This window comes from Vigna unguiculata, chromosome 1 (assembly GCF_004118075.2).
Source record: "Vigna unguiculata cultivar IT97K-499-35 chromosome 1, ASM411807v1, whole genome shotgun sequence".
Lineage (NCBI taxonomy): Eukaryota > Viridiplantae > Streptophyta > Magnoliopsida > Fabales > Fabaceae > Vigna > Vigna unguiculata.
In genome coordinates, this window is record NC_040279.1 from 39,719,912 (window position 1) to 39,742,035 (window position 22,124).

General features: G+C 35.3%; 5 protein-coding genes across 9 annotated transcripts; 3 read left to right on the top strand and 2 right to left on the bottom strand.

The window, feature by feature from the left end:
* LOC114177263 (trafficking protein particle complex subunit 5) lies at positions 1-3,435 on the top strand. The gene is made up of 8 exons (XM_028062541.1): positions 1-181; positions 306-394; positions 744-807; positions 1,580-1,657; positions 2,634-2,710; positions 2,807-2,873; positions 2,974-3,081; positions 3,173-3,435. The coding sequence occupies exons 1-8, from the start codon at positions 110-112 to the stop codon at positions 3,200-3,202; spliced, it is 585 nt and encodes a 194-aa protein (XP_027918342.1). The 5' UTR covers positions 1-109; the 3' UTR covers positions 3,203-3,435.
* A 1,723-nt stretch (positions 3,436-5,158) lies between these two features.
* LOC114180211 (endoglucanase 1-like) lies at positions 5,159-7,679 on the top strand. The gene is made up of 7 exons (XM_028066512.1): positions 5,159-5,439; positions 5,540-5,749; positions 5,862-6,062; positions 6,154-6,246; positions 6,355-6,516; positions 6,722-6,833; positions 7,021-7,679. Exons 1-7 carry the CDS (start codon positions 5,206-5,208, stop codon positions 7,506-7,508), a joined length of 1,500 nt encoding a protein of 499 aa, XP_027922313.1. The 5' UTR covers positions 5,159-5,205; the 3' UTR covers positions 7,509-7,679.
* A 1,214-nt stretch (positions 7,680-8,893) lies between these two features.
* LOC114175563 (sedoheptulose-1,7-bisphosphatase, chloroplastic) lies at positions 8,894-11,549 on the bottom strand. Its single transcript, XM_028060319.1, has 8 exons — positions 11,278-11,549; positions 11,043-11,162; positions 10,752-10,937; positions 10,200-10,281; positions 9,873-10,094; positions 9,593-9,693; positions 9,432-9,503; positions 8,894-9,310 (listed from the first exon to the last, which is right to left on the bottom strand). Exons 1-8 carry the CDS (start codon positions 11,374-11,376, stop codon positions 9,029-9,031), a joined length of 1,164 nt encoding a protein of 387 aa, XP_027916120.1. The 5' UTR covers positions 11,377-11,549; the 3' UTR covers positions 8,894-9,028.
* A 4,549-nt stretch (positions 11,550-16,098) lies between these two features.
* Positions 16,099-18,109, top strand: LOC114179715 (uncharacterized protein At2g39920-like). 2 transcript variants are annotated; one of them, XM_028066147.1, is made up of 5 exons: positions 16,099-16,267; positions 16,425-16,585; positions 16,741-17,182; positions 17,428-17,628; positions 17,761-18,109. In XM_028066147.1, the coding sequence occupies exons 2-5, from the start codon at positions 16,522-16,524 to the stop codon at positions 17,960-17,962; spliced, it is 909 nt and encodes a 302-aa protein (XP_027921948.1). In that variant the 5' UTR covers positions 16,099-16,267; positions 16,425-16,521; the 3' UTR covers positions 17,963-18,109. The 2 variants fall into 2 exon arrangements, with proteins under 2 accessions (XP_027921948.1, XP_027921940.1); XM_028066139.1 differs by having other exon boundaries at positions 16,099-16,585.
* A 730-nt stretch (positions 18,110-18,839) lies between these two features.
* LOC114179688 (L10-interacting MYB domain-containing protein) lies at positions 18,840-22,084 on the bottom strand. Of its 4 annotated transcripts, XM_028066110.1 has the most exons (6): positions 21,871-22,013; positions 21,605-21,651; positions 20,976-21,310; positions 20,331-20,906; positions 19,681-20,253; positions 18,840-19,588 (listed from the first exon to the last, which is right to left on the bottom strand). In XM_028066110.1, exons 3-6 carry the CDS (start codon positions 21,288-21,290, stop codon positions 19,115-19,117), a joined length of 1,938 nt encoding a protein of 645 aa, XP_027921911.1. In that variant the 5' UTR covers positions 21,291-21,310; positions 21,605-21,651; positions 21,871-22,013; the 3' UTR covers positions 18,840-19,114. The 4 variants fall into 4 exon arrangements, with proteins under 4 accessions (XP_027921911.1, XP_027921928.1, XP_027921919.1 ...); XM_028066127.1 differs by lacking the exon at positions 21,605-21,651 and having other exon boundaries at positions 20,331-20,876; positions 21,871-22,084; XM_028066118.1 differs by lacking the exon at positions 21,605-21,651 and having other exon boundaries at positions 20,340-20,906; positions 21,871-22,084.
* Between the last annotated feature and the right edge of the window lie 40 nt (positions 22,085-22,124).

Below are 22,124 nucleotides of genomic sequence, written 5' to 3' on the forward strand. Positions count from 1 at the left end.
TAATAAGTGATGGTATTTCTCAAATTTTAAAATGTTGAATATATAGCATACAGCGAAAATGATCAAATAGGCAAATCTGTGTTAACCTAAAAAGTGAAGCAAGAAGAAGATGATCGGCGTCGGAAAGGCCAAGCAGTACGGTAACGTCCTTGACAAGCCCCTCACCAGGGGCAAGCAAGAGGTCCCTTCTCTCTCTCTCTCCCCCTTTCAACCACTTCGTCAAGATCAACTATCCAGATCTCGCATTTTTCATCACTTTGATCCCGTGCTTCCAATTCCACTGCTAATATGATGTGTTGTTGCAGGTTAGTTTGAGTGCATTCGCGTTCTTGTTTTCGGAGCTTGTTCAGTACAACCAAACGCAGGTCGATAATATTGGGGAACTCGAACGAAGGTTATCATCCATTGCATTTTGAATTAATCGAAATCGTTTATCGGTTTTGTTTTTATTTTATCCGTAGGTTAAAACTTGTGAGATCGTGTGATAAAAAGTAGGTACTTGATTGTTGAGGATGATTTATTTTGCTTTGATGGATCCAGAAAGTTAACAATTAGTCTGAAATGTTAGTTACAACTGAATAGTTCCTTCGTACTTTGTTTTAAACTTAAAGAAGCTTGAAGATATACAGATTCTAGACTGATTTGGCTTGAAAACATCATTTTCCTGATCCTTTATTGTATATATTTTCAAATTGACGCGAATTAGTTTATTGGTTTAGCATCTAACAATGCAAATCTACCAGACTGGAGGATGCTGGATATGCGGTTGGGGCACGAGTTCTTGAGCTGCTTTGCCACAGGGATAAGGTATGGTTTTGGGCACAACTTTTTGTAACCGTTTTCTTTGTTTATCACAACCGGGGTTAGAAATCAAAGGTAATCCTTGACCCTGATAAGAGGGGATACTATACTGGGTAATCCAGCAGTTTCCTCTCTTTGAAGGATTTATCACTTTGAATGGCATAAAACTATGCATCCTTATTATATTTCGATCCATGAGCTTGTGCTTGGAGTCTTGGACTGTTGTAAGCTAAATGACCTATCACTTGGGTTCGATTATTTTTCAAACAAACAAAGGAGGAGCAGAAGATAAAACACTTGTGTTCAGATCATCCCAAGTGATTTCTGAGCCTGTGGCATTTTCATAACCATCTCTACTCGCTTATTCTTCTTGATTAGGTTATTTGGTAATGACAATTCGTTACTACGAAAAATGAAGTCTTATCAGTAGCTGTACAAGCCATCCACCATTATAATTAACAACTCTTAATTGCACCTAGACTAATAGATGTGACATTTCTACTCTCTGTATTAATCAGACTGAACCACCCCTTTGGCGTGTTAACCATCGATCTATAAAGTGAGAGAATCCAGGCACATTCTTTTTTTTGTCAATGTGATATCATGGTTCAAAGAGGGGCCTGTATGTTGGTTTATTTAGCAATTTGATTGTTTGTGTATATTGAAACTTGACCCTAACTGATTTAATTTTCGTCATGAGGGTGGAATGCATCTGTACTTTTTTGTTATTTTTGCATGAGGTTAGCATGATTGATGTATAGTTATTCTTAAACTACAGGGAAACAGAAGGGAGACACGGCTGTTGGGTATTCTTTCTTTTGTACACAGTACAGTGTGGAAAGTACTATTTGGAAAGGTTAGCACCTTTTATCAAAATTTGCTTTTGTTCCATCATTACCTGAATTCTCTTGATGTTTGGAAAAGTGAAATAAATGTTGTGTTACACCAGCATATGAAGTATCCTTTGCTTAGATACATGAGATTTTTTTTAATTTTTTTGAGCCTTTGTCATCCTGTTATGCATAGCCTTAGCAGACTGGCAAAAAGGTTCTGTGAAATTCTGTTAGAGAAGAACAATATTCACCTTGCAATCTTGAAAAGAAGATTATCGTAGCTGTGAATCGTGCATTACATGACAATGTAGACTACTTTTTATACAAAGCCATTTTGATTGTTCACTCTTGAAAGTTGTGATGGTTGGCTTTAGCAAGCTTGTGTGGTTTTTCACAGTAATCTTAAGGTTCATCTTGATTTGGTATTTGGAATTAGACCACTGCCTACTCTAAGGCCCTTTAAATGTTGAGCAAGTAAATATATTGTGGTTTTATTTTATATTCTATTGGTTACTAGGTCTTATTCCCCTAATCATGGATGTCCGTTGAACTGATCTCTGGTGCTTGGGAGCATGCTGGGTTGGGTTGATCATCATCATGTCATGTTTACTTGTTTATACAAAGAATCATTAATCATTGATGAAATGTTGGTTCTTGGCGAACCTGTATATTTTAGTCATGCGTTCTACATCATGATTTCCCATTTGTCTTTTGGAAATTCCCCTTTGCTGATCTAGTGAGAGACCTGAAACACAGTGCGTTAGCTGTGCGAATTGTCCAATACCTGCCTAGGCATATATCTTGTAGTTATGATCTAAGTAAGAGATATGACTTGAACCCAATGAAACTTTGATACCATTTGTTTTTAATAATCGAGCACTAGTTTTCTACTCTGGTTTTTCATGTCATGTACTCGTTTCCCTTGGAATGCGTTAAGTTGTCAACTATATTAATTTTTTAGCAGCTCCTTAAGTTTCAATGCTTTTCTTCTTATATTAGGTAGCTGATTCACTGGAGAAAGGAACCGAACATGAAGATGAATACATGATTAGTGAAAAAGAGCTTCTAGTAAACAAGTAATTTCAGTCGCGGCATTTTATTTGACTGTTACATACTATATTTTCGTTCATCAATTAGTTGTGAGTAAGCTTGTATGGATCTCTGCTTTATAGATTCATTTCTATCCCAAAGGACATGGGGACGTTTAACTGTGGAGCATTTGTTGCTGGAATAGTACGGGTATGTATTTTGCCATGCTCAGTTACTGTCATCTGATTATCTAATCCTTATAGAAAGTGTCCAAATCAGTAGTTTTGTTTTGTTTCATCTATGGATGAAGGGCGTTTTGGACGGTGCCGGATTTCCAGCTGTAGTAACTGCGCATTTTGTGCCCATGGAAGGTCAACAACGACCACGGACGACAATTTTGATAAAATTTGCTGAAGAGGTATACTTCCATTGCTTTTACTTGTTACGTGTACGTATGCTGATAGCTAAATTACAAACTGATAGTTTCCTTTTCGGTTTCTACCTACCAGGTGCTACAAAGAGAAGCAAGATTAGGCTGATATTTATACAAGGAATTTTTAATTATGATATCTGTAATGCTGTACACCACCATAGAAAGATGTGGAACTTACACCACTGCATGTGAAAAAGTAATTTAGGATTTTTCATTACCCTATTGATTTTTCTGAACTCGTGTTTTTTATTCTGATGTATGTTATGGTCGGAATTATCCTTACACACTGTACAAAAAATCTCGTGTTCGTGTTGATGCTATTATTTTCAATTTCTGTCACCCCTTGTAATAATTGAGCATAACCTAGGAAATGAAAGCTTGATTTGCTAGCAAGCCATGGCATTAAAATCGCCTATGGATTCTCCGTCATCTCAACGATTGGTATGCTTTAGAAATAAAAGAGAGCGTGATATAAAAAAAATATAAACATAAATTATATATATATATATATATATATAATCAGCAACATTAATTATATTTGTCATAGGCAGTTGAAACTTGACAAATTAAAGTTGTTGAAAAAGGAAAGTTAGTATTAAATTTGAAGGGTTTATTACATTTATTTGATATTTTATATAAACGAAAAACATTTTATAACAAAACCGTGTTTAAATTCGATAAGATTAATAGAAATGATAAAGTTTGTACATTGAATGCTTGTATCTTTTGTAACGAATAATTTTTCTTAAAAATTGAATAGGATTAATATACTAGGAAAATACTTGTTATTATTATGTGTTGGATATGCTTGTCTTCTGTCATTTTGTTTTATTTAGTTAAAGTTTAACTATTATAATATTTTTTATTATCTTTTATATTAATTTTTAATATATATATATATATATATATATATATATTTCATATTACTTTCGTGATTTGCTAGCCTGAAGTGTTTATGAAATATTATATTGATTTATGTTTTGAAATATTAAATTTTATATTTAATTTTATAAGGTGGTTTAGCGTAAGTCGGAAGGGCGGTGTGAAAGGTTGTGTTTAGAAGTAAAAGATGGAAGAGTTGTCAATTTAACTCTTTTCACTTAGTTTTTTTAACAGGAATCCAAATACGTCCTTTTAATAATTTTGCTCGCTCTAGGAGTATAGATGATTTTTTTTACTGTACGTAGATCATTTTTCCTACTAAAATACTAACGACCGTTGAGTCTGTTGTAAAATCAGCGGTTATTGGGACAAGTACGGTCCATCTTTCTGAAATCACGGATGCTGTAAATCAAATGGCAATCCAATTTCAAAATTCACAATTTAATAAACAAAAGTGTCGAGCAAGAGACCGAATCCAAGATCGAATGATTAATCGTGGCATGACACATCTGTTCCTCTCTTTTCTCTTCCCACCGAAAAATGCACGAATCCTTGACCATTCATGTGAACATCCCTGTCACGTGATATATACCATGGTTGTTCTTATTGGTTCTGTGGCATTTCTATATTCATTAAAATGTTCTCATGCAAACCTTCTACAGCACCCGTCTCTCTTTCGCTATGCACTCGTGGCCGTCAACTCCTTCATTTTCTCATGTGACTCCTTTTTTTGTGTCCGTGACTTCCTCCCTTTGCTACAGACAAATTACACTTCTCCAAGATACCCGTCTTCTAACTAGTTTTATGTCCAATTTCCTGGCGTAAGTTTCGCCAATAATAACCACAGTAACATAACTACTATATCCTAATCAAACATGCATTTATTTTCAATGTATTCATCACAAAATGGCTTATCTTCAGCTCAAGTGTTCAATAAAGAAGTCACATGTTTGGACTTTCTGCTTGCCCCGTTTGCCGCACTTGATCATGTGACCTATCACATAACGTCCACCTAACCAACCCTTCTTAAACACAATCTTCTGAGTCCAATATTATTCTCACTAAAAATGACAACTTTTGAAACAATTAATTTGGAGTTAATTAATTAATTCATTCATATATACCCGATGACAAGTTAAGTAATCTCCCATGTCCCACGTTATAAATATAAACAAACCATCACTCCATTCCCTGAACCCTCTAATTCTGTCTGTCTCAGAAGTGCACATGCGAAAAGAGATGGCTTCAGCCACCACATTTTCCCTAATGTTACACTTTCTGTTGTTAATATTATGTTCTTCGTTTCATCAACCAAGCTCAGCATTCACATCGCAAGAGTACCAGGAGGCTCTTGAGAAATCCATTCTCTTCTTTGAGGGACAACGGTCTGGAAAATTGCCTTCCAACCAGCGACTAACATGGAGGGGAGATTCTGGATTGTCCGATGGCTCTTCATATCATGTATATATACACATTGATATGTAATTAAAATTTTGAACTAAACTGTCTTATGGTTTTGTTGCTCACTAACAGTTTAATCATGATTAATGTTGTAATTCAGGTAAACCTGGTAGGTGGTTATTATGATGCTGGAGATAACGTTAAGTTTGGGTTGCCAATGGCCTTTACTACTACATTGTTAGCATGGAGTGTGATTGAATTTGGAAGCTCGATGATGGAGCAGATTGAAAACGCTAGAGCTGCTATCCGCTGGAGCACAGATTACCTTCTTAAGGCTGCCACTACCACCCCTGACACATTATATGTCCAAGTGAGCATACTTTTTTAACAGCCACCAATTTAAGTTCCATGCCTAGTTTGATTCTAAGAAAAACCATGAAAGAAAATTGATAGAAATGAACAAGAAATGTTGATTGATGCAGGTAGGAGACCCGAACATGGATCACAAGTGTTGGGAAAGGCCTGAAGATATGGACACTCCACGTAATGTATATAAGGTATCAGCTCAAAACCCAGGATCAGATGTAGCAGCAGAAACGGCAGCTGCACTGGCAGCTTCTTCAATAGTCTTCAGAGATTCGGATTCAGCATATTCCTCCAAATTGCTTCAAGCAGCCATCAAAGTAATTAATAAATATACATAAACCGTTCCTCCATTTTCATTTCTTGATAAGTGTTCTGTATGTTAATTGTCTAATCAATGTTTCTTTTCAGGTATTCAATTTTGCAGACCGTTACAGGGGTTCTTACAGTGATTCTCTTGGTTCTGTTGTCTGTCCATTCTACTGCTCTTACTCCGGATACCATGTAAGGCACATGCAGCTTCAAAAACTTAATTACATTTGTAACAATGAAACATGTGGCACGAATACGTGGTTTCTAATTGGACTTGTTTTTGTCGTAAATGCTATATAGGATGAACTTCTGTGGGGTGCATCATGGATTTATAAAGCCTCAGGAACTAGCTCGTACATGCAATATATTCGATCCAATGGCCACATTTTAGGCGCCGATGACGATGGTTTCTCCTTCAGCTGGGATGACAAGCGACCCGGAACTAAAATCCTCCTTTCCAAGGTACCCTCTGTTTACTTTCAACTCAAATTTCCTATTTTAGAGTGAAAAAACTGAATTTTTTTCATAAACTAAAATAAACTAGTAAAACATTTACGTTTTACAGAATTGATGAGATAAAAGTTAAACATACAAATTGATTTTAGGTTCAAACTTTGTATATATATGTGTCACTTACAAGGTTTATTTTGCATGGACTCGGTGTCAGGAATTCTTGGAGAAAAATTCAGAAGAGTTCCAATTATACAAGGCACATTCAGATAATTACATTTGCTCGCTAATGTCTGGAATACCTGGTTCTCAGGCTCAGTACACTCGAGGTAAGAAAATCTCGATTATTTATTATTTATCCTCATGGTTCATTAGAAAAAAAATATTGAAAAAGTAAGAGACTAGCAAGATCTGGTATTCAGAAAAGAAACATATTTGATGTTTTTCATAAAAACTTTTCATTCATTGTTTTATTTGTTGTTTTGTAGTGAAATGTTTGAGTGTGAAATTGTGCAGGGGGGCTTCTTTACAAGGGGAGTGAGAGCAATTTACAGTACGTGACATCGACAAGTCTCCTTCTGTTGACATACGCTAAGTATCTTTCTGCAAACGGGGGCAGTGTGAGATGTGGGACTTCAACGGTCACGGGTGACAACCTCGTAAACCTAGCCAAAACACAAGTTGATTACATTTTGGGAGATAATCCAAGAAAGATGTCTTATATGGTGGGTTTTGGGGAGCAGTACCCAAAGCATGTCCACCACAGGGGTTCCTCTCTACCTTCGGTTCGTGCCAGGACTCAGCACATTTCCTGCAACGAAGGGTTTCAGTATCTGTATTCAGGCTCTCCCAATCCAAATGAGCTTGTTGGAGCCATAGTTGGTGGTCCTGACAGCAATGATAACTTTTCCGATGATCGAAACAACTATCAGCAATCAGAACCAGCAACGTACATCAATGCACCCTTTGTAGGTGCTGTTGCCTATTTCTCTGCTAAACAATAGTGTGGTAGTAAGAGAGTAGTACCTATAGTTAACGCTTGTATTTAATTAGAAGAATCTCAGTATGGCGTTAGCCCCATATCGTTTAGGTCCGTGATGAATGTTTCCACCCGACAAGCAAGGTTTTTTCTCAAATCTAACATTCTCTTCTATCTATAAAATGTCTTTCATAAAGTAATATTAAGTTTAAGTTTATTAAAAATTATAAAATGGAATGGATATAAACATGTATTTGAGAATTATTTGTTCTTCTTGTTACATGCTATGGTGATTTTTGTTTTAATTTTCTCCCAGCATTTTTTAAAAACAAGTCAACATAAAAATTATTTTATCAAATTCGTTACACATTGTCATAATAGCACATGGTATATGTAACGTTTAATTAAGATATTTTTCAGGACAATGATCCTAAAATATACATGTACCCTAAAGTTTAAAATATCATACTTAAATAAAATTATCTTATTTTCATAAGCTTGAATTGTGTATCTTAAACCATAATAAATATCTCTCTTTCTGAGAAAAAATAAAACACTAAATCAATAAGTACTATATTGAAAAAGAAAAGTATTAAATGTCAGAAATAAGAAACTGACATTTTCAAAAACTGTGTAAAATATTGAAAAGGGAAAATATATTTTTAATTCCTCAGTGTTTAGAGACATTTTCTTTCATAATATTTTTAGTTCTTATTGTTAAGGGTCACTATTAAGGGATGGTATGACACATATGTTGACTAATATATGTTTTATCTGTCTCTGTTTTTGGGGAGTACTGTTCTCCCAGAAAGAAAAGTGAGTATTTCCCTAGTTTGTATCAAATAATTTATATATAGAAAGAAAAAGACTTATTTGCCCTGAATAGTGTTTTAACCCATTTTCAGAATTGCAAAGAAATGAAACGAAAATCCCGTGTAAAGATAAAATTACGCATTCATTCTTGTTAAACACAATTTATTTGAACAAATATAATCTATTGTATATATGCATAAACGTAGATGATAATCTATTACCTTATATATATATATATATATATATATATATATATATATATATATATATAATATTACAATAAAAATAATTGTAATAGTAAATTACAAAAAAAAATATTATTATTAATATTAAAATAAAATATATAATTTAAATATTAAATAAAATTAATTTCTAATAGTAAAATAATTTTGATTATTTTATAAATATATAATTTTATGTATTTTTAAAAACTATTATGTCTATCAAATAACTTATAATAACTATCACAAACATTTTATTTTTCATTTTTCACTTTTTCTTTTGATTGAAATAACCTCATTTTTCACTATCTTTTGTTTTGTTTTATCAAATTTCATGTAGTTTTTTTTTTTTTTTGTCCAGATTTAATGAGTCATATTAGCATAAAATTAACTTTTATAGCGATAAACAAACAGGAAATATGTGACTAAAGTAACAGGTACTTGTCTGAAGATAGCATATATATTTTTCTAGATGCAGAGAAAATTGAAAATGAATCGTTGGTTTAACATATTAAGCAGCTGCTCCAACAGCTACACCACCCTTGAGCCTGGATTTACCGTATAATGTTTCTTCAAATCGTATGATCTCATTCTTGGATCCATAAGCAACTTGAGTTCTCTCATCAATGTTATTGATCACCTTGTCCAGCACAGACTGATGGCCATCACTGCTGTAACCTCCAGCGTTTTCAATCAACAGCCCTAAAGGAGCTACCTCAAACAACAGTCTCAGCTTCGCTTTCGCCGATGGTGATGCCACGTTCGTGAAGATGCCTTTTTCTTTTACAATAATCTGCAATTTTTAAATCATGTTGATTGTTATACCAGGTTCACAGAACATCCATGTCTCATAAACAATATAAAAAACTGCTCTGCCTTAAAACATTATGCATGACTGTGTTTAAGAAAAGAACCTGGTTCACATCCGGCACCATTCCTCCGGTGTATCTCAATGTGTATTTTTCGTTGACGTAGTAGTCGATCAACTGTTGGAGGAAAAAGAAAGCTGTAAGTAATATTAAACATTATTAGAACACTAAAAGCTTCCTTTACTGGTATGAGAATACAGGTAGACCTTAGCATAATCGAGGTTGTCAGATGTGGCTCTCAAATTTCCTGGAGAAAATAGTTTTCCTTCACCAATTTCTGTGGTCTCTTTGACATGCTGCCATTTTCCTGAAATATGAAATATATACATCAGAAACGAAAAACAACGAAGGAACGAACATAAAGAGTTTACTTGTTGAGTAATGAGGAAAGTCATTGACAATGACAAGTTCCATTTTAAGTGAGCATGGAGTAATGTAGTAATGTGTGACTTCTTGCTTACTGGATTCTAGTAAATGTTATCTTACCTTCATCAAGAAGAAGAAATTCATGGGTGCCTGGGAAGCCTTTTATAGCAAGCACATATGTGGTTCTAGGACCCATAACCCCCATGGCTGCTGCAACTTGATCTCTTCCGGTGACCCCTGTCAACTTATCTCCCGGCCACACGCCAAAAATGGTGCCCACTGTGAAATTTGTGTCCACAATGCTGGAGCCGTCAAGGGGATCAAATGCAACACTAAATCCACCTGTTTGTTGCATATTCACACAAATGCATCACCTCAAAAGTTACATTTTGTAATACAGGCACACCTCAATTCAATTGCCAGTTTAACATAATTATTATGGCAGACCTTCAACTGGACCTCCCATGTCCTGGAGCTCTGGTTCTTCTTCAGAGCAAGCATACTTGCAGAAATGGGAGTAATTCAACGCCTTTCAATACAACATTGAAGATGTCAATTTCATCACATTGAAAGTAAGACATCTATTTATGATATATTTATCATCGGCTTTTATGTTAACTGATTTAAAAATTATACTAATAATGACTTTTGATAACAGTTCATCACCTGTCCTGGTCATACCATAACAGAGTGTCCCTAAGAAATCATTTGAACTGGTTTTCATTCTGAGAAATAAAATTGTCGATGAAAAGTTTTCGAACAACAGATCCCAACATAACAACTGATAACTAAAGTACTTTTTCTCTTACTAATAATTCTACTACTATTCATTTCATAATCCTGCACAAGAGCCACACATTTATGGGTCCCTTTTGTTGCACCAATCAAGAATGCATGAATTGGGTTAGTTAAACTATAACTGTGGAGAAATATGATGCAGAAGAATCTGATTTTGATTGTTTAATTGGGTAGAAACTTATTGCAAAATACTGGTCTAACCTCAAAGAGGAGCTGGTTAGCCAACATATCCACTGCAAGTTGCTCGTCCCCAAAAGAATTAACGCACTGCGTTCCACCACAAGAAGCCGTCTTCACTTTGAAGGAAATCGTTCTTAATGCCTCTCCCATGGACACCAACAACCTGATCAACCCCTTATCTGGTGTTGCTTTTGTGAGGAATTCTTCCTACAATACACAAACACCAACATCAGTTTATTTCACGTGCATGTGAACCAAAATACCAAAAGTTTGATATTGATATATGAACTTTGCACTGTCTAGATAACTCACCAGACTGTCACCAATTTCGCATCTGGTTACGACTGAAGAAGACTTTGTCTTGGAAACCTTCAGTGTCGATTTGGATGCCACCCTTAGCGATTCTCCAAAAAAAGAGCTCGATTTCAGACTCTATCATTGCAAACAATGTGGTGGTCGATATCTCATATAAAGAATTTAGTTGCAGAAAGAAAGAAAAAGGAGCATGGTAGGTAAAAGTAGAATTAAAAAGATTGAATCTGCATACCCTGAAGGCAAAAGATGGAGAGATGGAGGGTGGAGAGTGCTTGGAAGAAACAGTTGGTAAGAAAGGGCCGCGGGTGTAGCATGCTATGCCAGTTTCCATGGCTGCAAAGAAGAGGATGTCCAAAGGTTAAAGATGAAGTTGTGTTATTTTATGTTATTGCATTGATTGATAGATAGATAGTGAGACTAAGAAGGGAGAGGAGGGGATAGCAATTTTAGATATGTGGCTAACTATGTGTGTAGTGCCACGTGGCAGGTGCCGAGTAGATAGGCTAATGAAACTGCATTTTGGTATGAATATTTAGCATCGCATGTATTTATGTGGTTGTGCTATGGTCCTTTATTAACGAGATATGGTGGGGGAGATGCTAGCCACCACCGTTTGTTACTACCTGATTTGTGTTTAACTCTGTCTTCTGCTACGTGTGCTGTGGTCGCTCCTGTTTCACTTTTTAGCAACCAAAATATAAATTTAGGTTAAAGATAAGAATTTATTGAGACTAGGGTAAAGGAATATGAGGTACATTTAATCTAAAAGGGTTTTTATGTCAGCAATATTAAACTAAACCAAAAATATATATATATATATATATATATATATATACAAAATCTGAATTAATTGTTTTATAATGAGAACTAGTATACGAGTAAATGCTCGTAAAATATTAAAATATAGGGATAAATATGTTTTTTATTTTTTAAATTTTGGTGAATTTTGAAATTAGTCGTTTTTCGAAATTTTATAACAATCTAGTCCTCCGTCTTTAGAAATATATGGATTTAGTCTTTTTTATTAAAAAAATTTTTATTAAGTTTATTTGACATTTTAAACGCATTTTATGATAATATTTGAGTTAATATTGATGCAGAAATGTATCAAACGGTGTAAACAATTCAAATATACTATCATGAAATACGCTTGAAACATTAGATAAACTTAATAAAATTTGGTTAAAATGACTAAATTTATGTATTTTTAAAGAAGAATGACTAAATTGATCAAAAAAATTTTAAAAAATTAATTCTAAATTTCACTAAAAGTTGAGTAACAAAAATATATTTAATCCTAAAATATATTAAATTAGAAAGTCTCATTTGGTTTGAAAGTAGTTCCACCAGCCAAAATTTAATGTTATATGGAATATTTTACATCACATATTGCCTATTGATCTGGATGTGTAACATAAGGGGTAAGATTATGCTAACTTATTTATTTGTTATTGATATACTGGTGCAGGTTTAGACTTATTGCAGTAGGTTTTTCAGGATATTTATGTTCAGTCTATTTTGTTCGTTATTCAGTTTATGAAATGTCAAAGCAGTCCTTTACTTAAAGTTGTTAGAGTTGTAGTTATTACTGCAGTGGTGTGGATGATTTGGCATATGATAAACAATTACAGATTTCAATTTCAATTCAACACACAAAATTAAAAAAACTTTTCATTTAAATTGATGTAATGTACTTATATTTTTTGTAGTTTTTCCTGCACAATATAATTTTTTTCATTACTCTTATGTTTTCTTATGTTTCACCTTTATTATAAATGTGTTTCACAGAATATGAATACTTTTTGGTGTATTAAATTATTAAAAAATGTTTTGGAACCGTGAATTGTAAGGCCCCATTTTTATATTCTGCCCTAAAGTTGATGGGCTGCCTTTGTGAGTGGGCTTAAGGCCGGCTCAATGTATAAAATTCTTAGGTCTGCCCTAAACCTAGAGTTCCTTGCCATTTTCAGAAAAAGCTTTGTCCTTGCCTTGAGCCACAACCGCCTTTACCTCTGCTAGGGTTTGGAGAAGTCGCAGTCTAGCAAGTTCAGCCGCATTTGTTCCGTTCCGCGTAAGTCTCCCCAACTCAAGCTCTATGTTCGTTCCGTCTCTTCTTTACGTTTTCAGTTTGAGCCTTTTAGTGAGCTCGTTTTAAACCTTGTCCTGCTGGTTTCAGTTCACTAAGCCGTTCCTTGGGCTACTGTCCTTCGCCGCTCGAGTATCGGAAGCTCTAGCTCGCATCTCCCAGGTACGGGAAGTTAGGGTTCTAGTTTCGAGTCTTTTTGGAACTGTTTATGCGTTGTTTGTTGATTGTATGGTTGGATCTGTCGTTTGAGGTGTGAAAGTACTTTGCATATGTTGTTTGGTCAGAAAACATGGCTGTTGCAGTGGGGAACAGTGGTGAGACCTGTTAATCTCGCCCAAGCGAGTCAATCTCGCCTAGGCGAGATGAAACAGGGAGCTAGCCTAGGGCCTCTGCACGAAAAGTCGCCCAGGCGACTCGCTCAACTTTTGAGCGAGCAGGCAACTCGCCCAGGCGAGAGGGATCTCGCTTAAGCGAGATCCCGCGTTGCTCATGCTCCTGCTTTTGTGCTCTCGCCTAGGCGAGGGGGAGGCTCGCCTGAGCGAGCATGTCTCGCCTGAGCGAGACCCCTCAGCCTGAGCTGGATGTTGGGCGAGACAGTGCTGTGATTTGGATGTTTGATGTTTCCCGAGTGATCTATTTTGGTTGAGTATGATTGTGTGAAGATGGACATGTATATAATAGAATATTTTGCATGTTTGGCATGAGTTATGAACGACGTATGACGGGTTGGGTATGATATTGTCATGTGAAATGAATGAATGGGTTGGAACTAAAGGGATACGTGATTAATATGAGATGAGACCTTAGATTCATGGGGTGGTGATGATCAAAGGTATGGATTCGAAATCTGACGCGTATGAGGAATTATCTCAGGGGTTGGTATGGAAATGTAAATATGATTTTAATATTCTCTTATTGCTGAATTATGAATGTTGGTCCGTGTCAGCGTATAAATTCCTTGGGGTCTCTAGGTGAGACCTCCGGGGTTGCGCTTTAGTGGTCGGGACGTAATCCCATGGCCCCTGTTAGTGGGTGTCCATGGTGGTGCCCCATCTGTATAACTAAGTAAGGATTCAAGGTAAGGACTGTATCCTGACACTCTAAGGGGCCAGTTAGTCTCACTTAGAGCGGACTGACTCCTGTGGTGAGAGTAGCAGGAGGCCTGAAATTCATTAAGGGCTAACCTTGTGGTAAGGGAGAATTGATTCATCGTAACATTTGTAACACATAGCTCGGGGATGAGCAGCTCAGGTTCGAGCAGAGGTATCCACCACAAGTGCAAGCATCCGCTGAATCCGACTAAGTTATACGTATCCGAATGAGTCGAGTCGAGTCGTAGTGTATTGAATGAAGAGTCATGACATGTTTGGTTGTTATATGGATGTGAGATGATGAAAATATATTTGACTGTATGATGAGTATGTGTTGGCTATAGCTTACCCGTTTTGTTGCATGGTTGTGTTGTATGTGGCTGTTCTTCCTTGCGATGATCATCAACTTAGTTGATGGGAGCAGATGGACGAGGCTCTCGTGGTCAGCAAGGGAGTGGTGATTCAGTAGCTTAGCCATCTGGGCTGGAGTCATTTTATTTACGATTTCTTTAGGGCTACGGCCCCTGTATCGTCTTATGATTTCTTACTCTACACACCTTATTAGAATTGTATCTGTTTTATGTTGGCATCGTGGTGTGCCAGGTTGTAGGAGTTGCGTTAAGGACCCCAAGACTACGCTGCTATATTTTATCGCGTGACGTTTACTTTAATTTCGTTTAATAATTAAATGGGACGTTACATGAATAAAACATTAATAGGTTGGAGTTTATACGTAGATTAATTTAGATATTAATTTATTTAATAGTAAAAATTTTAGTACGTATTGTCAGTAATTAATTTAGATTCTAATCGATCATTAATTATAATTCTTATATGAATAATAATAATAATTAATTAATTTTACTTTCTAAAATTTATTATTATCTAACTTTTTTTAATGACTATACTCTAAATAAATTTTATAAGCAAATGAACAAACCTACAAGCATTACACACCTTTATATGAAAAGACTAAACATATTTGTATACTTTAATAAATAAACACACATTTGCATCTTTAGAGATTAAATTATAATTATATCTTTTACTAAATAAGAGTAAATCTTTCACTTCAAATAAACTTAAGTATTTATGACAAATTTTCATCTTAAAATATGATAAAAAAAAAAGACTTAATTAAGTTTTAATTAACTTATAAATATAAATATTTTTAATTGAGTTCTACTAAAATTTTCAGTTTAATCAAATCCTAAAAATATCATTTTCTAAGCATATGTTTTATTTTTGTCGCTAAAGGAATGATGTAATCATTAATTCCATCTTTGCATCTCTAACTCACCTATCAATTCACTCATTTTCTTTGCAATGTCTCACAGCTCATATTTTAGAAGAAATAAGTGAGTTAACTAACAAATTGAAGAAAATTGAAAAAAATAACAATTGCATAACACTCAGAAAAACAAAAGTAAAATCAGACACTAGTTTGATAAAAAAAAATACCTCAAATATTCGACCAAACAATTTTTTGAAAAATATTCTAATTTATGAGAAAATTAAAATTTTAATTAAACAAACAAAATTTCATTCTAAAATATACATATTGGAGTAACATAACTTATCTCATATTTTCCTTTATACTATATTCCCAAATTTAATCATTATAATTTAACACATTTTAAATTTTTAGTTACTTTAACTTATTTTAAATATGAATAAACAATAAAGACATGCAACTTCACACTTCCGACAAGTACACACATTCAAGAACCATCGTCAAGCTAAAAGGTAAAAACAAAACAAAAACAAAGGAAAGACACAGCAAAAATAAAGGAAGCTTCCTTCCGCGTCCTTTAACTTCTGGATTCCTATATTAAAAGTTTAAAAAAATAGAAACTAAAAAAAGTTTAAGTCGTTGGATTGTGAATGCAGAATCCTCCAATTAGAGTACGGCGACTAACAGAGAAGCGGCGAAATATCCTTGCACCCGTATCTATGGCAACGCATTTGTTTTTAGCATTTTTAACGAAAATATATAAACTTTTTTCTGCAAGATCATTGCTTTCGCTAAGTGATGTCTTTCTCAGGTGCTTTTCTCGTATAATCATCTCCGTCTGAAAGTTTGAAAATACTTTTCAGAAGTTTGTTTTTTTAAAGAAAACAGCAAAGTGCAAAGCTCGAAGCTTTTTGATTTGATATCATGAATGATAAACGACGAGCAAATGAATTCTTGTTAAATTATAGGTAATCCCTTTGGCACTTGGGAGCAAAGTGCAAAGAGAAGGTGCCACTTGAACTGGACTGTAGGTTCGTATTAGCTTGCAGTTTGGACTTCGAAGCTATGTCTTCATATACTCATCAAATACAGCAGCAATACTCTGCACCTAGTCTCTCAGATGATTCCGGTATGTGGTGCCAATTTTTGTCACTCTTTAGCTATGAATTATGAGTGCCAATTTATTTGATGACAAACTAAATTTACTCACTTTATACATCATACATGTTCTTGGCTTGGCATTGTTCATCTTCCAAATGAAGTTTTTTCTTTCGTGTTATGCAGAGACAAGAAGCCATTATGAGCTAGAGTCAGGATTCTTCATGAAATCGTTTACTGCAACAATCTTTGTTGCTTCACTCTTCACCCTTGGAGTTCTACTAATTACGTTGGTGATTTCCTTGGTGATTATGCTGCAGTCCTGTCAAAGTAAAAGTGCTGGAGTAATCGAGCTTCTGAATATAAAGGATTATTACAGTTATTGCAGGTTGTATTTTCTGCATGCTGAGCTCAATGACTTAGAAGGATACAATCTTCCTACAATATGCAGAAACCTGGCTGTTCAATATATCAAAGGAGGTCAATATGCTAGAGAGTTGGATTTGACTATGTCTGTGATTGACGATTACTTCAAGAATGTTAAACCTTTAGAGGATGGTTTGGATGTGGTTTTGATGGACATAGATGACATTTTCCCTTGGAATTACTCTTCCAATTTGTTTCACAGGTAATCTCTTCAAATCAATTACTCCTAGTACAGGGTGACGGAGGATATAGATTGCATCAGATTATAGTATTCTGCTGACTAAAAGTTTTTATTAGTGGTTTGTTAAACTTGCACCTGTTCACCAATTTTTTATTTCTTGTTTCTCAAAACTCCATTGATTTTCAATTTAACACACCCTTGATGTTGATCTTCATTATCTGTAATTGCATCGAATATAAACTTAACAGGGGTGTCTTTTCGTGTAGGTTTTATAATGACAGCACTAGTAACTGTATTAAAGAAGCAAACAATGTAAAGCTCATGTTTGTTTTAAGATTATACATGTACCTGCATACTGGTGGATGGTCTATAATCTTTTTATCAAGAGAACCTAAAACATACCGAAACGTCACCATTAATCATCTTCTCGCTGCGGGGTTTAGAAGCTGGTCTGCATTGATAATGAGGTAAGTGATAATGTTCCTTTTTTATATATCAAAGATCAAGCCTTTTAAATACTTCATCTTTTGTTCAGGTTTACCACAAGTATCAAGTAAGAACTAAATGTTATCCTGTCAATTGTTTACTTTTTTTTACAGAGCAGAAGACTCAGATCCTGCAAAAGGGTACGAGTACTTTTGTGGTCAAAGGAATACGGTAAGGAAGAAAGGCTTCCGAATAAAGAGCATGATAAGTAGCCATATTTATGCGTTGACCGTTCGAGAGACTGGAGAGCGAAATTTTTTACTTCCAGACCCTCTGTGTGACAAGTTTGAGAAGCAGATAGAGCATAGATACTGAATTTTAGTTTCATCATTCATCCTTCAGAAAGAGAGTTCCTTTTATTATTCTCTGAATCTAAGTTTGTTCTTGCCACTCATTTAACACCAATCCTACACAATCTAATATTTTCTCGAGGAATAAAATAGCTCTCCAACTTAGAGTTCCTTTTTTTTTTGTAGATCCTTGCATACCCATGTGTGAGACATTACGAGTATGTTTGAAAACCAGTTTAGAACTGCAAAACGTTCAATCAAATTAAGGAAAATTTTGTTTTATTGATGCCGATATGGCCTTTAAGTGTATCCAAACATGTATATATATTATTATATATATTTTTTCAAGGAGTTCTAATAATTTTGACAATTAATTAATTTCATACAATACTGTACCACCAAAGTAAATTCTAAAAGGTACTTTTTTTCACTGATATGTTATTTATTCACTCAAATAGAATATTTTATTATTAAAATAAAGTTAGTTAACGGTTGTTGACAGTAAACATTGTTACACATAAAGATTTTAGTGCTTGGATACAACTAGCTGTTACAGGAATTTCAGGAAATGACTGAAATACTCATAATCACGTTCCTTTGGAATATTTGATAACAAGCTTAAATTGCGGAACTAAAAATCATGTAATTTCTTTGCAGTATTTTGAGCTTCAATTTCCAATCAAGAACAAGGTTCTGCGACTTCAAATAATTAATGACACTTCAAATGTCCTAAACCCATAATTGCCAAACGTGATTCCCTGTTTAACCTGTTTCACCATTTTGCTTTTTTTCTTTCCGACTATTGATAACTTGGTAGTGTCAAATCCTTTAATAAAAGAATTCAAAACAGAAAGATTGGGATAACATCTGCATAGAGGTTGCAAAAAATAACATCTGACTAATTTAAAACGAAGTGCAAATGGATAGGTAGGTATTCACATTAAAATAACGCTATAATAATATCAATAGACTAAAGAACTATTTATCAGCTACTACTTATTGTGTCTATGGGTCATTGATATACAGTTTTCAGCTTCCAAGTATGGTCTCGTTTAGGAAACCCTTTGAAAGTTTATGTCATCGGTCATATTGCAAGGAACGGACCCCTTTGCCTAGGCACCACTTTCTATGAGGTACTATAAAATAAAAAAATATATACCGAAAGCATGACAAAGGCCTAGATCGGAGGCGGACCGCTCGACTGAAGCCGCTGCAACCACGAGATCCTCAGATTAGGCGTTTTCAATTGCAGAAAAATTTCCCTATATTCCTGCTTAAGGAATACATCTAAAGCAAACATGTAGAGCTCACTTCCTTGTTCTATTTCTTCCATTCTATCAAGGCATTCAATGCACTCACCGATGCTATAATTGCATTTGCCTTCAGTGGATGAAACTGCACTACCATTCTTTTGAATACTTGCACCATTTCTTGATGCAACCGCATCACAATGGCATTCAGTTTTCTCGTCAAAGTTGACAGTGTCAGGTTCTTTTGTATGAAAAGGGAAAGTAATAACACTATCATCACTTTTCCTCTGTTGAGCTGTAGGTTCAGTCTCTCCAGTAACAGTAGTTCCATTAAAAATGCCTTCCAATATGTCAGTGAATTGTAGCTCCTTTAAGCGAAATTGTGAAGCTTCTGGATTTTCCTGTACCAAAAGAAATGGAAATCATGAACTTCCGTTAAGATATAGAACCTTGCATGGGCTACAAATTAGCCGCACTCAGAAACTTAACCTACCTGTAAATAGTTGCTCCAATCTTCTTCACTAGCCTCAAACCTCAGGTTAGATGGATCCCATTTCATGTAACTGGTGCCAATAAGCTTACACCAAATTTTCCATTGTTCCTTGGTAGAATCCCAGTGATTCTTAAGTTGTAATCTACCATAATTTAAACCAGTTTTTGCATAAAATGATTCCATAATGTTTTTCCAACCTTCCTTTGTAAAATGTGTCCCGGGCTTATTCCCCTGTAACGTCTCCTGCAGACATAGATCAACAAAGATCTTGTGCACTGTAGGAGTCCAGGCAGCTTTGACCTTGGGATGTGATGAACTGGACATGCTCTGCTCACTTGGAACTGTACTGATTGGGATGGCATTAACCATAATGGCACTCTTTAATCCACAATCCCGACCAGCATTCCTACGTTTCTTCTCCCGCTCTTTTCCACGCAATGTAGCTGAGGCATCATTTTGCCTTTTAAGCATTACTACCATTTCCTCAGTTGGCATAGCTCCATCAAAGACGACACGTAATTTGTCAGAAAACTGGAGCTCCTTAAACCGAAATTGTGCAGCTTCTGGGAATGCCTGTGACAAAATGACTTCATTACTTTTAGAACAATGAAGAAGATCACTTATAATATTGAATGAATATCAATAATTACAATGAATACTTTTATACAATTGTGCCAGTCTTCCTCAGAAGCACCAAACGTATTGGTATGAGGGTCCCATTTCATCTTATCATCACCAATCAACTTAGCCCAGATTTTCCATAGTTTCCTAGTTGAATCATAATGATTCTTAATTTGTTTTTTATCGTATTTCATACCAGTCTTTGCATTAAAGGATCCGACAATATTCCTCCAGCCCTCCTTGGTAAAATGTGTAGCAGACTTGTTCCCCTTTAATGTCTCTTCGATGCACAAATCAACAAACATTTTATGGTATGCAGGCGTCCAAGAAGCTTTTGGTGTTGGCGAACAGCCAACCATAATGGTCGTATCTGATTCATAATCCCTACTAACATACTTGCGTTTCCTCTCTCGCTCTTTTCCACGCAAAGGAGATGTAGCTGAAGCATCATTCTGCCACTTGAGACTGGCCCACCTTTTCATTTCCTCAACTCGATTTCCTCCATCAAAGATGATATCGAGTTTGTCTGTAAACTGGATTTCCTTAGACTGAAACTGCGCAGCTTCTGGGGTTGCCTGTGAAAATTTGGCTTCATTATTATTAATCTGGAACCAAAAGGGCATCTTACAATCTTGGACTTACATCAATAATAAATTCATAATCACTATTCATACCTTTATATAATTTTGCCAGTCTTCCTCAGAAGCACCAAACGTCCGCGTTTCTGGATCCCACTTCATGTTGCTATCATCAATCAACTTGACCCAGACTTTCCATAGTTTTCTGGTAGAATCATAGTGATTCTTAAATTGCTTTTTGTCATATCTCACACCAGTCTTCGCATAAAAGGATCCAACAATGTTCCTCCAACCCACCTTGGTAATTCGCGTTGACCCGGGTTCATTCTTCAACATTTCTCCAAGGCACAAATCAACAAATATACCATGGAACACAGGTGTCCAAGTAGCTTTAGAAGTCGGACTGGACATTCTTGTATAAAGAAAATGTTCTGATAATTTTACACGCAATTAACTAGTGAGAATCAAACCAACCAACTTCAATTTCATAAAATACAACAAGCTCCTATCCTAATTGTCAACTCTCCCATCTGAACCCCTACCAATCACACCGCAAAGAATAATAAGAACAACTTGCCAAGACTAGCATATAAGGAAATAACTATTAACAAATGAAAAAAAATGACATTAAACTAAAATAACTCTTGAGAGGGTACAATTGCACAGGCCTTTGCTCCTAAGATGAATAATAACACAAAATTGACAAATCAAGATATTTTTACAACCTCAAATGGAGAGACTCTGAGCCGTGATATCTATAATTCACCTTCACCTACATGCACGTGCATGCTTCGATTATAGAAGGGATCAAGGATGGGGAAAGGGGGGTTTCAGTGATAATGGGACTAAAATTGAAAGGAAAAAACGAAAGATTAATTAAAGACGATGAATTGGTACTATCTTTGCATGCGCGACGAGGTATAAGAGCCGAAAAATATTTGGGGGAAAAACGGGCAACAGTTAGTGAGAGCGAAGAGGCGAAGTGTTATACCTGTACTTCATCGACAATGCCGCATTCGGAACAAACGCTAATTTGATCGTCGTAAGTGCTTCGGAAACTCAAGACTCGAGATACGTATGTTCTTTTTCTCTGGGATTATTAGCTTCTGAAACCTTCTCTCATTGTTTCTTTTTTTTTTTTCTCATTAATCGAAGCCCATCAGTAAATGGGCATAAAGCTAACTCTATTCAGGACCTAAGTTGAGAGAGCCCAATATCTATTTTCAACTTTCTACTGAAAAAAAA